General features: G+C 40.2%; 1 protein-coding gene across 1 annotated transcript in view; it reads left to right on the top strand.

Moving 5' to 3' along the window:
• Positions 1–1,082, top strand: part of FRAS1 (Fraser extracellular matrix complex subunit 1) — a gene marked incomplete at its 3' end in the record, with an annotated part of 480,497 nt that extends 479,415 nt beyond the window's left edge. Inside the window, exon 74 of the mRNA XM_080697854.1 lies at positions 492–1,082. Within this exon, the coding sequence (XP_080553980.1) occupies positions 492–1,082 (591 nt within the window). The remainder of the gene's footprint in view (positions 1–491) is intronic.
• Positions 1,083–16,938: the final 15,856 nt, after the last annotated feature.

Below are 16,938 nucleotides of genomic sequence, written 5' to 3'. Positions count from 1 at the left end.
TGTTAAGAATCTGTCAGAATAGGTATTAAGTGAATATTTATTGAATGCCCATTTTTAGCTGAAGCTCATCAATAAATACTAAATCAGCATGACAAACAACTAAAGGTCACTGGAAATGAATGCAGTTATTAGTGCTATTATATTACTGCTATCAATAAAGAGCAACAAATCATAAGCAGTCAGCCAGCAAAAGAAACCATGAAAAGTAAATTCTTAGGCTATTTCATGCACAGTTGGGGAAACAGAAAAGAATCTGAGTAACTCAAGATCTGACTCAAGATCACCCGCATTTGGAAATGAAATAGAACCCATACTACTTGGCTCAGTTCTCTGTGTCTCAGAAGATCCCAGCCATTGCTCAAGTTTTCCTTGAGACCGTCTCTCTATCTAGGTGTATGGTAGCAATTACCTTTCCTTTTCCTTTCTTCTGAGTTGGTCTGTGGGCCCCAGTGACTTTTGTGGTTTGCCTCCCTGTCGCCCTCCTGCTGCAGGTGGAAGCAGGACACCAGTGGTATCTCCAGGTGATCTACATCATTGGCCCTGACACCATCTCGGGGCCACGGGTCCAGCGCTCTCTCTCGGCCACGCTGAAGCGCCACCGAAGGGACTTGGTGGACCCCAGCGGCCGTCTGACTCTTGATGATTCCCTCATTTATGACAACGAAGGAGACCAAGTCAAGAATGGCACCAATATGAAGTCCCTAAATCTGGAGATGCAGGAGCCAGTTTTGGCCGCGTCTCTCTCCCAAACTGGGGCATCTATTGGCAGCGCCCTGGCTGCCATCATGCTTCTACTTTTGGTGTTTTTGGTGGCTTGTTTCATCACTAGAAAGTGCCAGAAACAAAAGAAGCAGCCCACAGAAGACACGCTGGAAGAATACCCACTGAACACTAAGGTGGATGTGCCCAAGAGGAACCCGGACAGGGTGGAGAAGAACGTGAACAGACAGTACTGCACCGTGCGGAATGTCAACATACTGAGTGACTCGGAGGGGGCCTATACCTTCAAAGGTGCTAAAGTAAAAAAGTTGAATCTGGAAGTCAGAGTTCACAACAATTTACAAGACGGAACGGAAGTTTAATCGAGGAGACCCACATATATTTTTTTTTCTAAAATCATTTTTATAAAACAGGGGAAATACTGGTATTTTTGTAATCTTGCAGATATAAAAGGGAAAATTATTAGCTTTGAGTGGCGGACGGCACACATCACACGCACCAACTCACAACTGAGCTACCTCATGAGACAAAGAACCACTGAGACCCCCAGAGTATTGGAGTAGATACATTTCTGTGGACCCCTTTAATAGTCTCAGCAGCTACAAGGTGTGCCTCTGAAAGGCTGATCTTTGAAAGCAAGTATTTTAGCATTAGTATAGGTGTTGGACAATTGGGTTAGCTGATAAGTTCAGAAGACTGGGACTAGAGTGAGGCAGATCTCAGAGAGCACGCTGGTTACAGGACCTTTGGTCTCCTCCCCTACCCCCAGGTTTCTCCTTCTTGGGCTTTTTATGGCCTTCTGGAAAACAGAGTGCCAATTGCTGACACCCAGATTCCACTAAACATTCTGCTAGTCAGCACAACAGATCTATTTGCACGTCGCTTCCACTTGGCCTGTGTGCCATGACCTCTAAGTATACTTTGATTTTCCAGAGCCCTTTTCACTTAAGGGTCTCAAGAGAGGATTTCTTTACAAGTACTTACAAAGGGGGTAGAGCTGAAACACAGGAGGGGCCGGGCCCTGACAAATGATACTGCAGAACAGAACCAATGCAGCATGGCCTTTGTGTGCTCTGGATGCTTTAAAAAAAAAATCAGCCACACTTTCCTGTTACCCCAGGCTTTGCCCAGTCCAATAGTAGACACGCCTGCATGGTTTGCTAGCAGTGAGTATTTAATTTTGTTAGTGTCTTAGGAAAGTGAGTGACTTTGAGTAAAACAAGAGAAAGCCCCGGTTGGAGTGAAATCTGAGTCAGCAAATTGTGTATCTGGTCCTCCTTGCTGTGTTTCACGGTCCCTGGTGTGGTATTTCAGAGATTTCTTTTTGGGGGGGTTCTTTTCTGGTAGCTCAGGCACTTACTTTTACCATATCAGCACGTGACAAGGCCATAAACACGTGGCTTAAAATAATTTAGTGTTCAGATATCAGCTTAACTATTCTGTGTGGAGTGTGCACACGGCTTGCCTTTGCTTCTCTTTTGTTTTATTTCTGCCTTATTGGCAAAAGACATAAGCATGCATGTCATGTTGTTTTGAACTGGAGGCACAATTTCATTATTCAGGAGTAAAATACATGTTCTCTTCCTGGTGCATGGAGGCACACCATAACCACTGAGCAGATAACTGATCATTCACGTCGTGTGATATTTGTATTAAAACCATTCAAGCTGGAAACGCTTTGGTACTGAAAGCTAGAAAGAATGAACCATGAAAAGTTGTAGGCAACTCTACCAGACTCCAGGCTCTTTGAGAAGAGGAGCTGCGTGAGCCGCCCTGTTTCCTTCTTCAACAGTGCCTTGAACATAACAAGCACTCCAGAAACGTGTCTGGAGTGAACGAAGGAATGGCGCAGTGGGTGAGTGGTAGAGGAAGAGTGGATCAGTGTGTGGACCTTAGGAGGAGGGGGTGAGAGTAGAGAGGTAATATCCCAAGGGCCAGTAGACGAGTGATCCCTTCTACTTGGTTTATGAAGTAAGGCTCTAATTAGGGCAAAGAAACAGTGCTTCCGATAAGCTTGACGCTCGTGGTGGTCTCCAGGAGGCTACCAGAATGTTGCAATCATGTATTAGCAGGAGGTGAGCCTATGAATGGGCATCCAGAATGCAGATTTAGAGGAAAGTCTGACTTTGCATTTTAAAGTGGGTGTCACATTTTCAAAGAGTGGGTAGGTTGGGGTGAGCATGGAAACTCCTGACTGGTCAGGTGCTACTTTGGACCAGCTTGGGCGATTGGGGGATAACTTCTGTATCAGCCTCAGGACATCCAGAAGTGATATGTTGTCATGTGGCCCGAGAGCTGATTAGCTGGGCACTGAATCTTCCTCAAACAACCTAGAGGGTGGACGTTTATTCTGCAAGGACAGGGAGAGCCAGTCATCTATGGGGCGGCTTTCCATTTGACTCTGAGTGCCAGAAAGCTTATACATGAAAGCAGCACTCTTCCAGTTGCTCAAATGCTCTTCATGCACACCCTGTCCATTGCTACTAAATAGGGTCTATGCAAAGGAAGAGTGCAGACAGGTGGCAGAATGAACCTAGTGTAGAGAGAGAGAGCTGGAGCCCCAGGAGCACTGCTGGCAGCCTCTGAGTACAAGTTGTGAAGTGACAAGGCCCACCTGCCCTAGGACCTGGAGGTGGTGAGCCACGGGAAAGCAATTTCTGGCAATGTTCTTGCCCCTGTTTCCTTTGTTCTTCACCCCGTTAACATCACAAACGCCAGGACTTCTCTAGTAAATGCACGGTCGTTTGAAAGAACATGCCAAGAGCTGCGGAGGTGAGATTGGCCCCTTTGTCATTTCTCTTCTGTTTCATACTTCGTCTTAGGGAGCAGATAATTTGATGACACGTGTGGATTATATTTCAATGAAAGTTCAGCTTTCAGTCTCTCCAACTTGCTCACTAATGCCTTGTGTGTGTCTTACCAACTTTTTATATCATGCCTTCCGGTGAGCAAGAACAAAAAACCCTCAGGGGTTGCTACTTTCGGTCAAATACCAGCTGTGAAGGTTAAAAGAAATGATGGTTCTCCGCCATTTTTCTGCCATGCTGCCCTTTCTCATACACCAGGCCTCCTGGAGGACTCCTGCAGGTCTCTATTGTTGGATGGGAAATAGTGTTGGAATGTGTTTGCACAGTCTTATGATATTCCATCTCAGACTCCTAGAAGTAGTTGTTATTCTTGGATACTACACACCTGCTCAGACTGAGTAAAACATTTGTGGTGCTGTCAACTTGTTTCTTGACTCCCAAGTGATTTTTGTATTTACAGTATGATTTTGTGTGTTATGGATTTCTGATATCTTCAATGGCATATTCCACTATATAAATTTGTATTAATAAATAACAGTCTGGTTGTTTGTTGTTTGCTTTGCTGTATTTCTTTTAGACTATTCATCTCATGAACATAGTGCCACCAAGACAGCAAAATCATTCTGAAATTTGAGGCAGTGTTTTTTTTTTTTTTTCAGAATAACGTCTCTAATGGTGCTAAATCTGAAATATATATATATTAACTGTACTAAGAGCAAGATGTCAAATAAATTACATATGTTCTGATCATCACAGCTTTTCTTTTGCATTCAGTGAAACCCCAGAACAAAGAGAAATAACTTAGATTTCTATGTGTAATGCAATAAGGTAATTATTTGCACTATGTTTATTATCATCAAGCCTTCTCAAGTTACACGATACAGTGTGAGGATGGCTATGTCCTTTTATGCACATGTAAAGATCCTTTATATGTCCGTAGCTCTCCCTGGAGATGACCAAAGCTCCAAACAAGGGTTTATTAGCTTGTGAAGGGGAAAATGTCAGAGACAGAATGGAGTAGAGCCCAGACAGCTTTGGCTTTCTGCAAGCCTGTGCAATGTGTCCCTTTATCCTCCGATTAAACAAAAACTGCTAGTGACAGTGACCAGCAGGGCTTTGTAGGCACATTTGCAAACTCAGTAAGATGAGAAAGCACATTTCCATAAAATCTGGGGAAGAACCAAGAATCCAGAAATTGGGGGAAGAATTCAGAACCAAGCCCTGAAGTTGCTGGGAACCATGGGATCTTCAATTTCCTATGACTATCTCTGGCCTAAACTGAGTCCTTATCTCATAGAGCTGAAGAATGAAATCTGTAGACACCAGGAAAATGCAAGTAGGAAGTTTACTCTAAAAGAGAAAGCAAGTAGAGAGGCAGATCACCCTTGGGGGCCTTGGCAGACTCTGGAGCCCAGCAGGACCTTCTGGCACCACCCGAATGCAACCCAGGCTAAGCACTGTCAACTGCACACTGTCTTTCCCAAAGTCCACTTGATCCACCAAAGAGAGTAGCAGAGTTAAAGCTCCCACACAAGCTGGGCATGGGGGCACATGCCTGTAATTCCAGGACTTGGGATCTAAAACAAGAGGATTGCAGGTTCCAGGCCAGCTTCAGCAACTTAGTGAAACCCTCAGCAACTTGGTGGAACCCTGTTTCAAAATAAAAAATAAAAAAGATGAGGGGTATAGCTCAGAGGTAGAATGCCACTGAATTCAGCCTTCAGTATATAAAAAATAAAAAATAAAATTCCCACATAGGAGATGGGTCCCAGAGTGTAGCCAATATTGATGCTGAGCATAGGACTTTATCTCTGTTTAAAGCCCCTTTGTGTAGATATTAACCAATGAAGAAATCCCCCATTTTTCATGCTGTTTCTCAATTTAGGTAATTTGAGACTCTTTTGTTCTGTATGTTTGTTCATTGGTCTGCACATAGCCAGTCCATGGGTCTATGGTTGGTACTCATTATCTTTGGTTCTTGACATCTTGGTTCCACTTATTCACATTTAATTGTCTGTGTTCAGGTCAAATGAACTACGTGGAACCACCTTCTTTCTTAGATGGTCTGGATTTTGTTTTTCTTAACTTGTATCTCCTGGGACTCCGGGTCCCTCACTTGTCTACCCAATACCTAACTCCTCAACTGCATACTCCAAAGCCCTGGAGTGCATTTCTCTAGGGCTCATGGAGAAGCTATACCAGGAGCCAATCTATGTATTGCTAAGATTGTCTTCAAAAGTGTTTCTGAGACCTGACATTTCATGGCCATAACATTTAGGACTCTTGGTGAATGAATTGCCAAAAATACTTTTCCATTTAGAATTTAAAAATATCTCCTAGACTAGGGTTTTGAAGCTCAAAAGGGAGATTATATTTGAAATATATTATTAGGTTCAACTACGTTGAATTTCATAGATTCTAAATAATCCAACACCTATAGTATACCTCAACCTAATATTCAGATACCACAGTGTCTATTTTGTCCCCAAAGGAGCCAAAGAGAACCCTAACAAGAGCGCTTTAGCACACAGAGCAGCTCAGAGCCCTAGTAAAATCATGGGGATGATATCAAGTCACACATGGGACACCTCAGGCAAAGCCACAATCAAATGCAAATGTGACGATGCCTTTGCATTCTCTGCCTTACCATCCTCACAGCTCTGAAACCATCATCCTGGATAATTTTATTTTGAGGGTCCACATGAATGCCAGATTTTCACATCTTTGAAGGCCTTTGCAAGCACAACTCAACATGCTTAAAATGCCCCCAGCTCTCATAACTTAGCTTAAATTTTTGCCATGAGTGATTCCATTACTTGGTTGGTGCAATGCCATATACCCATGCTGCAACCCTCCCTCAAATACAACACAATCCTATCCTTTGGTTCATCAAACCATCAAGTTCTAAGACTAACTAGTCAACAAATGATAAAAGTTTGTTTATATCCCCTTTCTGGATCCAGGCATGGTGGTGCCCACCAGTAATCCCAGCACTAGGGAGGCAGATATGGGAAAATTGCAGGTTCAAAGATAGCCTCAGCCATTTAATAAGACCCTGTTTCAAAATAAAAAAATATGGCGGGGAAGTAGGTCAAAGATAGAATATCCCTGAGTTCAAACCTCAGTACACGCATGTGTGTGCGCGCGCGCGCACACACACACACACACACACACACACACACACACACACACATATCCTCTGGGAGAATATCCATAAATTATTAAAAACTGGTTTCAAGGTGGCTCCTTAAACATCCCCCTGAGGAATGTTTCAAAAATGAATCAGTGCTTGATACCAGTAATTTCCCAAAACTGTGCTGCTGACTCAGCTCCACTCCGACTGTGCCTGCTCTGTACTCCAGGAGAACTGGCTGGCATCTGCTGCTTCTCCCAGGCCCCCAGGCTCAGCTTCCGGCTGTGATTGGCCAAGTGGAGCCACAGAGAGGAGAGGGGCTGTGGAGGTCAGTCCTTCCCAGCGCCACCCGCCTTGTTCTGGCCAGGGCTGCATTCCATCCCGGCCACAATTCCTGTTGCTGTTCTTCCACAGTTCCAGTTCTTACAGGTTCTGATTAAACCTGTCCCTCCCCTACCCATGCAAGTGTGGACGCAGCAAGGATTCTGGGCTGCTTCTACATCTCAGGAACCTCATCATCCCTAAATCTAACCTGCCCCCACAGTTCTATAAACACTTCCTTTATTAAACTCTTTATGCAAACCCTTTGACTATGCCATCTCTCTTTTTTCCAATCTGCATATCATAATTATCATTATAATCATTTTTATGATGGTACTAGGGATTGAACACAGGAGCATTCTATTTCCAAGCTATACCTCCAACTCTATTTTATTTTTATTTTGAAACAGAGCCTCACAGCTGGGTTTAGTGGTACATGTCTATAACCACTGTACTTGGGAGGCTAAGACATAAGGATCACAGGTTCAAGAACAGTCTCAGCAAAATACCAAGACTCTCAGCTACTTAGTGAGACCCTGTTTCAAAAACAAAAAATAAAAATAGAAGTGAGGGTAAAGCTCAGAGGTAGAATGTCCCTGGGTTCAACCCATAGTACCATAAGAAGGTAGGTAGGTAGGTAGGTAGGTAGGTAGGTAGGTAGGTAGGAAGGAAGGAAGGAAGGAAGGAAGGAAGGAAGGAAGGAAGGAAAGAAGGAAGGAAGGAAGGAAGCTCACTAAGTTGTTGAGGGTCTCACTAAGTTGCTAAGGCTGACCTCAAATCTGCATCTGTGATCTTCCTGAGTTCACCTCCCAAATGCTGGGATTACAGGCACATGCCACCATGCCAGGGGTTTCCAAATTCCTGTCCAGTTTTTACATTCAGTATAATTTGAAAATAGATACAGTGTTTATTTTTTTTCTTCCCCTTTCTTTTCTTTGTGTATGTGGTACTGGGAATTGAACCCAAAATGCTCTATTTCTAAGCTACAAACCCCTGTCCTCTAAAAATATTTTTTATTACTTTGAAACAGGGTCTCACTAAGTTTCCAGGCTCTGTCCTCAAACCTATGATCTTTCTGTTTCAACCTCCTAAATCCTGGGATTATAGGCAAGTGCCACTGCACTACCTTTCTTTCTTTCTTTCTTTCTTTCTTTCTTTCTTTCTTTCTTTCTTTCTTTCTTTCTTCTTTCTTTTTTTCAACTGGTGCATCACGATTACAAATAATAGCAGGATTTATTATTACATAAATATGTAATAAATTTGTACATACAAATACATAACATGGTTAATTTCATTCCCTAGTATCAGCCCTTTCTCTTCCTACCTCCCCTCTATTCTGTTGGTCCACCCTTCTATTTTCATGTTGGTTACAGTTTATAAATATGTCACAAATAATTAAACACTTGAACTCAAATCATGTCTCTATTTTAAAGGTTCCCATTGTTATAAAAAGTGGTATGTCCTGTGGTAACTGCCTATTTTTTTCAATCAAGGGTGGCCTGATTTGTAGCATGTTCTGGGGATTATTCTGCACATACTCCCACCATGGCTGGAACTAACCTCCCCACCTCATTTCAGTGCATACAGAGTTGGGAAGAAATGTACAGTAGCACTGCTTTATATAATATTTTCACTACATAAATAACCTCGAACAGCCATAATAATAATAAAGTATAGCAAAATAATTAGAAAGTTATTAATTTTGAGTACCCATACCTTTGTTTTTCATTTAACTTATTCAATTGTACCTATTTAATTTTTTTTAAAGAAACACGGGCTTCCTAAGTTGTCCAGGCTAGCCTAAAACTTCTTGGCTCAAACAATCTTCATGTATCAAGCTACTGAGTAGCTGGGGCTACAGTAACGTGCCACTGCGCCAGGCATCAATTTAATGTAACTTTAAATAATGGCTGCATTTAAGAGCCAGCTTGTAAAATTCCTGTAAATTTAGCAATTGAGTTTCACATGCTGGGATAAGCCAGAGCCAGCACATACTGTAAGAGCAGAAGTACATTTAATGTTCCCAACCACTTGGTCAGTTGAGTTTTCCCTCACATTTTGCCGTATATTTTAAATATACCTTAATAACTTTGCTCTAAAATTTTATATCTGGCCCTTAAATAGGTCTGTGGGGCAGAGAGAAAACAGATGGGAAAATATGCTTCTTATACAACTATGAGCTCGTGCCATGTATTCAGAATCATAAAAGTTTCATCAAAGTAATGTTTTCTGAAATTTTTTATGATTATAGACCTTGTTTCTTGGATCTTAACATCATTATCTAACAGTGCCTAGTGAGAAAATTCATCCTTTGGAGGAAAAATACTAGTTTTATAATATGTGATGGTATGATTCTAATGTAAATGGTGGTAAGTGAGCAGCTGTTAAACAAAACAAAAAAAAAATTCAAAAAGCTGTTAAGAGTGCATTTTAGGAGCTGGGTGTGGTGGCACACGCTTGTAATCCCAGCAGTCAGGAGACTGAGAACCAGAGGATCATGGTTCGCGGACAGCCTCAGGCACTTGGTGAGGCCCTTCACAACTCAGTGAAACCCTCTTTCAAAAATAATTCAGAGAACTCCGGAAAATCAAATCAGGAATATAACTGTAGAAATAATACAGCGCTTTCTAAAAGAATTTAGAGAGAGTCTAAAAGAAATAAAGGAAGCGATCATTGAGGTAAAGGCCTCAATTCAAAATATAAATAAATTGATTAGACCACATGGAGAATAGAATCTCACTCCTAGAAGATGATCACTCCAAAAATGAACGCATAATTTATAACTTAGAAAAAAAAATCAGACAGCAGGTATCTGACACTGAAGAAATATGGGCCCATTTTAAGAGAGCTAACCTAAGAATAATCGGAATAGAGGAGGAAAAAGAAGGTGAAACTAAAGGGATCAATAATCTCTTCAAAGAAATAATAGCAGAAAATATTCCAAACATAGAGCAAGAGGTCGATGCACAGGTCCAGGAAACTTATAGAACTCCCTTTAGACAGGATTGGAGAAGAGGATCCCCACGCCACATATTTGTCAAAATGACCAATGTGAAAGCCAAGCAGAGAATCTTAAAGGCAACAAAAACAAAAGGCCAAGTGACATTCAGAGGCAAATCAATTAGAATCACTCCAGACTTCCCAAACCAAGTCATGAAAGCCAGAAGGGCTTAGAGTAACATATTCCAAACTCTGAAAGAAAACAACTTCCAGCCAAAAATTTCCTACCCAGCAAAACTATCTATCAAATTAGATAGGGAAATAAGAAGCTTCCATGACAAACAGAAACTGAAGGAATTTATGTCTTCAAAACCAGCGCTAGAGAAAATACTCAAAGAGATTAACTACAATGAAGAAATAGGTAATAACACACCAGAACCAGAAAAACAAGATTTTCCATCCAGCAGACAACTAAGATTGGTTATCTTTGGAGATTCATTATTTATTTTAGTCTTTTACCTATTTATAAATTGTATTGTTTGCTTTTATTGTTGCTAATTTTTAGGATTTTTATATGGATTATTAATATACCTTCAGGTATAGCATTTGGAAATATTTTATCCCATTCTATAAGTAACTTTTAACTGTGTTTACATTGTCTTTGGATGTACAATATTTTTTATTTTTTAGAAAGTTTGTTTATTCTTTTGCTGCCTGTGCCTTTGAAATCTTATCCAAGAAATCACTGCCAATTTCAATGTTGTGAAGTTATGACCCAGGTTTTCTTCTAAAAGTTTATAATCTTAAGATTTACATTTAGGTCTTTTATCTACTCTGAGTTAATATTTGTATATGGTGTTAGGTAAGGGTCCAATTTTATCCTTTTTCATGTAATTATTATTTTTCAACAATATTTAGTGAAAATATTATTATTTCCTTCACCAAATGTTCTTGGAAACCTTTTCAAAAATAACTTGACCATACATAGAAGAATTTATTTCTAGGCTTTTTATTTTACTCCACTGGTTTATATATCTGCCTTTATAGCAGTACTATACTGTTTCAATTATTGTAGCTTTACAAGGTTTGAAATCAGAAAATGTACATCTTCTACCTTTGTTCTTTTTCAAGATTGTTTTGGGTATTTAGAGTTCATATTTCATGTTAGGATAGATATTTTCTGAAAAAAAGTGTACGATAGTTTTACCTTAAAAAAAGAAAGGAAAAAATCCTCTGGTAAGAAAGAAAACAAAAAGAAATACTGAAATGTTATCTCTAAGTGATCAAAAGTTTGATATCAGACAGATGAATCTGTTATGTGAGATTATCATTGTTAATTTTGGATAAATTGCTATAATATTAGATGTCAACCACTAAGCCAAGCATGGGAAGGAGGGATGGGGAGGGAATGGGGTGGGGATTGGGTAGGGGCTAACTGGGCGATGTGTGCATGTATGTCTACACAAGTTTTTATCCCATTATGATGTATGAATACAGTGCACCAATAAAAAAATTTAAAAAAAGAAAAAGATCAAACCAGGTGTGGTGGCGCATGCTTATAATCCCAGCATTCGGGAGGCTGAGACCAGAGGATCATGGTTCGCCGAAAGCCTTGGCTACTACTTAGTGAGGCCCTCTGCAACTTAGTGAGACCCTGTTTCAAAATAAAGAATAAAAAATAGGGCAGGAGGTATAGCTCAAAGGTCGAATGCCCCTGGGTTCAATCCCCAGTACCACAAAAATAAATAAATAAATAAATAAATAAATAAATAAATAAATAATAAAAATACCAGCTGGGCGCTTGCCCTCCTCATGACCACATCAGGAGTGGGCCCTCTCCACGTCTGTATCTCAGCCCAGCCATGGCGCAGGCCGCAGAGACACCTGTGTGACGGCCAGCTGCAGGAAGACCCTGGAGCCACTTCTGTTAGTTTTGAAAATGTTTTCTTAGGATTGTTACTTGAATCTATCTTGAACTGCAGAAAAAAAAATCAACAATAATAGAAAAGGTTAGAGACAAGTGTACTGTATGTTAGAAGGGCAGAAGAGTGCCAGAGCTACATACAAAGGAAGGCGGAACACGGTACAGAATCACTAGAGGAAGCTGAGGTCTGTCTTCGGTTTCCTCATCCTTTAGGGGAAAATACAGACTGTTTTGACTCTGAATATATTGTGCGGGGCATGACACTGTGTGTAAAGAACTCACTGAGAGTCCTCCAGGGCTGAGCATTAAAGTCATGAACGTTCTGTAAAAAAAAAAAAAAAAAAAGTGCTGGGGGTGTAGCTCAGAGGTAGAATGCCCCGGGTTCCATCCCCAGTACAGAAAAAAAAAAAAAGTGCATTTTATTTTAAAGTTGACATCATGAAACCAAAGAGGTCAGACCCTAAATGTGAAACAGTTAAAATAAATCCTCCATGAGCAACACTTCCTGTTACTCATTTCCTTTAGGACAAAACTCCAGCCCTATTACTTTCTAGAGTGTGGATTATAACCTGAGGACCTACTGAATCACTCTGAGTTTCTATGTCTTCACATAATAGAGGTGACCACACCTAATGGTTCTGCAAGACACAAAATCGTGTAGAAAATGCCTTAGTCCACGTCTGGCATAAAAAGAAGATCTCAATCAACATTTCCCACCTAGCCCTATGCTAGTGTCAGGATTTCCAGGATGAGAGGAGATTTAATAGTTCATCTTGGTGAGCTCTGAATGGGAGTTACAAGGCAGAGCAGAGTACAGACAACCATTATTTCTTCTCTCTTGGCAGAAAGCTCATCACTTTAGATTTGCAAATCTGAGCTGGGTGTGATGAATACATGCCTACAATCCCAGTACTTGGAAGGCTGAGACAGGAGGATCACAAATTCAAAGACAGCCTCGGCAATTTAGGGAGACTTTGTTTCAAAATTAAAAATAAAAAGGGAGTAGTTTGTAATCCCAGTGCTTGGGAGGCTGATACAGGAGGATCTCAGGTTCACGACCAGCCTCAGCTACTTAGTGAGGCCCTCTGCAACTTAGTGAGACCCTGCTTCAAAATAAAGAATAAAAAAAAAAAAGACTGGGGGTGTAGCTGGGAGGTAGAATGCCTCTGGGTTCAATCCCCAGTAATGCAAAAATAATAAATAAATAAATAATAAAAGGGCTGGGAGTGTAGCTTGGAAGTAGAACATTCCTAGGATCAATCTCCAGTGCTACGGTGTGGGGGGCATTGCAAATCTGTCCAGTTTCCAGTGCACTGGACTTTAAGCAAGTCTATCTCTCTGTTTTCTCCATTGTATCTCCTCTTAAACCAGATGTTCTCAAACTGTAGGGTACATCCAGATTGCATGATGTGCATTTCTAACAAGTTTCCAGGTCCAGGGACCCAGCTTTGAGGACCAGCCCCCAGTCTCTCCAGTCCCAGAGAGCAGACCAAGGTACTTATCTTGTGTTGGCTAAAGAAGCATTGTGTACCATTCTGCTGAAAGATGAGACAAAATATATCCTGAGAGTTAAAGTTACTGTAAATAAAACAAACCAAAAGCTTACCAACACTAAATTGCCATTCATTAGTCCTATGTCTTTTCTTAAAATTAATATTTTCAATAAACTGTTCTCAGAATAATAGCAATAAGAATACAGCAACCTATCTCGTGATAGGTTAAGAAATACAGAGTGCTCTAACTTAAAGAAAGTAGGAATGCTTTCAGAAGACAAAGTCCACTACCAGCTCACTCACGTTGTCTTCTTCCCCATCTTTTTTAGGTTTCTCTACATTGAAAGCCTACAATGTTTCAAGTCTTTTCCACAGAACTTAGCATCATATATAAAAATTATGAGGTATTATGTATTTTGTAACAGACTTTTTTTAGAAGAGTTTTAGGTTCATGGAAAGACTGGATAAAAGTATAGAAATTCCCCATGCCCCCACACATGCACTGCTTCCTTATTGCCAACACCCTACACCAGACTGGTACATTTCTTGCAATTAATGAATCTACACGAACACATTGTAATCACCCAGAAGTCATAGGCTGCATTAGTATTTACTCTTGGTGTTGTACATTCTATCAATTCTGACAAATACACAATGTCATATAGCCATCATTATAGAGCGCTCCACCTTCTCAGACCTCTCTACCCCCCAGTTTTGGGCAACCATTGATCCTTTTTCTTTGGAATCACATAGTCTGCAGCCCTTTCAGATTAGCTTTTTTCTCTTAGTAATATACATTTTAGGTTCTTCTGTGTCTTTTCGTGGCTCGATTGCCCATTACATTTTAGCACTGAATAACATTCCAACATATAGATGTACCACAGTTCATTCCTCAATTCATCTACCGAAGGACATCTTGGTTGCTTCCAAGTTTGGGCAATTATGAATAAAGCTCCTATAAATATCCATGTGCAATTTGGGGTGAGGATACACATTTTATATCAGTTGATACACACCAAGAAGTGTGATTTCTGGATTATATAGTAAAAGTACATTTAGCTTTACAAGAAACACCCAAATTACCTTCCACAGTAGCTCCACCATTCTGTATTCTCACCAGCAGGGAATGAGAGTTCCTGTTGCTACACAGTCTCACCAGCATTAGATGTTGTCGGAATTCTAGATTTTGGCCATTAGTTGGTATATCTCATTGACATTTTATTTGTTATTTCCCTGATGACAAATGATGTGAAGGATCTTTTTTTCTGTATATCTTCTTCAATGTGTTGCCTTTCAAGGTCTTTGGCACATTTTTAAAATCAAGTTATCTGTGTTCTTAATGTTGGTTTTTAAGAGTTTTTTGTGTTTTTTGGCAATAGTTCTTTACTTGATAAGTGTTTTGTAAATATTTTCTCCCAAACTAGGACTTGTCTTTCTATTTATTTGACAGCGCCTTTTGCAGAGCCTATTTTTTATTTTAATGACATCCAGCTTATCATTCCTTCAGAGATGGTGACTTTGGTGTTTTATTTAGACTCATTGCCAAATTTTTTAGAGTCATCTAGGTTTTCTGCTGTTACCTTCTAGTAGTTTGTTGTTTTGTGTTTTACATTTGATCCATTTTGATCCAATGATTGTGAAGGGTACAAGGTCTGTCTAGATTCAATTTTTCCATATGGCTGGTCATGAACCTGTGATCCTCCTATCTCAGCCACCACGCCTGGCTTTTTTTTTTTTTTAATTTTGAAACAGAGTTTTACTAGGTTCCTTAGAGTCTCACTAAATTACTGAGGCTAATCTTGAACCTGTGATCCTGCTGTCTCAGCCTCGCAAGTACTGGTATTTTAAATATGCACCACCATATCAGACTCAATTGCATTTTCCTGTGTGCCACAGATGATCCATTTCTCCTTTTCTTGGGAAAGTATTAAGCATAGAAATAATAGCTTTCTAGCTCTTAGCAAACAATAAGCCATCAAATATTATTATTATATCTATAAAGTGTAATATAATCAATAATATTAATGTTTTTAAAAGTATCTACCAAATGCCAAGCACTATTCTAAACACTTTGCAAGCTGGGCGTGGTGGCGCATGCTTGTAATCCCAGCATTCAGGAGGCTGAGACTGGAGGATGACGGTTCGCAGACAGCCTCAGCTACTTAGTGAAGCCCTTCGCAACTTAGTGAGACCCTGTTTTAAAATAAAGAATAAAAAATAGGTCAGTGGGTGTAGCTCAGAGGTCAAATGCCCCTGGGTTCTATCCCCAAAACCACAAAATAAATAAATAAATAAATACTTTGCATACGTCATCTTATTTAACTCTTATTTCAGCCAGATAAAGTAGGACCTACTATGTGTGATTTTTAAGAGATGAATAAACTGCACAGAGTAGGTAGAGTCTTGACCCAAGCTCACATAACCAGTAAGTTGTATAGTTGAAGTTTGTCAACCTAAATAACAAAGAGAGATTTTCCAAAGAATAATGATATTTACTTGGGAAAAGTGTGCGCCACTACGCCCGGCATTGCACGCCAGGCGTAGTGGCGCACACTTGTAATCCCCGGGCTTGGGAGGCAGAGACAGGAGGATCGCTCAGGTTCGAAGCCAGCCTTGCTGGCTTAAGAGACCCTGTTTCCAAATAATAATATAAAAAAATAGGTCTGGGAGTGTAACCCGGAGGTAGAAGGGCTTCCAGGAACCCCAGTACCACAAAAAAAAAAAAAAGAAAGAAAAAGAATAGCATTGCAGTATCTTTCCAAAGTAATTTAAACCTGAATTCTATAGTGACGCATGCGTTAGCAACACAATTCATTATAGCCAAATTATGAAAGCAACCTAGATGTCTGTCAGCAGATGAATTGATAAGAAAGAGGCGTTGAATGCACACAATGGAATTTTACTCAGCCATAAAGAAGAACAAAATTATGTCTTTTATAATAAAATGGATGGGACTAGAGAACATTATACTAAGCGCGATCAGCCAGCCTCAGAAAAGTGAATAGTGGGAAACAAAAGGGACTTCAGACTAATGAGGAGAGAAATCAAGTAAAATAGTGGGAAGGGATGGGGAAAGGCGTGGAGAGGGAAGAGGGAGACCGGAGGAAGGCAGACAGATCAAACAGTGCTATGTCCATATAGGAGGTATCCCCACCAATCTCACTAGCATATATGGAAAGGGGGGCGAGTGGGTTGGAATGTGGAGAGAAACATGCCAAGTGCTGTGTGCATGCTGTTTCTATCACTTTGAACCTCACTCTAATGGATAATAAAAATGTACAAATAAAAGTATATAAAAAAGTAAAAGCAGAGGGAATATTTTCTAATTCATTCCATGAAGCCAGGGTTACCATTATACCAAAACTAGATATTACAAGAAAAAATCCATACCGAGCAATACTTCTTATGAGCATAGGTGCAAAAATCCTCAAAATATTGACAAATCAAATCCAACAACATATAAAAATAATTATATCCCCCACACAAATAGAATGTGCCCTAGGTTTGCAAAGTTGGTTTGACATTCAAAAACCAGATAATGTACTCCATTTCATCAACAGGCTAAAGAAGAAAAAAATCAAATCATAGCCATAAATGCAG

The sequence above is a fragment of the Muscardinus avellanarius genome (assembly GCF_963383645.1).
Source record: "Muscardinus avellanarius genome assembly, chromosome: 6".
Classification (NCBI taxonomy): domain Eukaryota; kingdom Metazoa; phylum Chordata; class Mammalia; order Rodentia; family Gliridae; genus Muscardinus; species Muscardinus avellanarius.
This window is presented reverse-complemented; position numbering and strand designations above follow the sequence as displayed.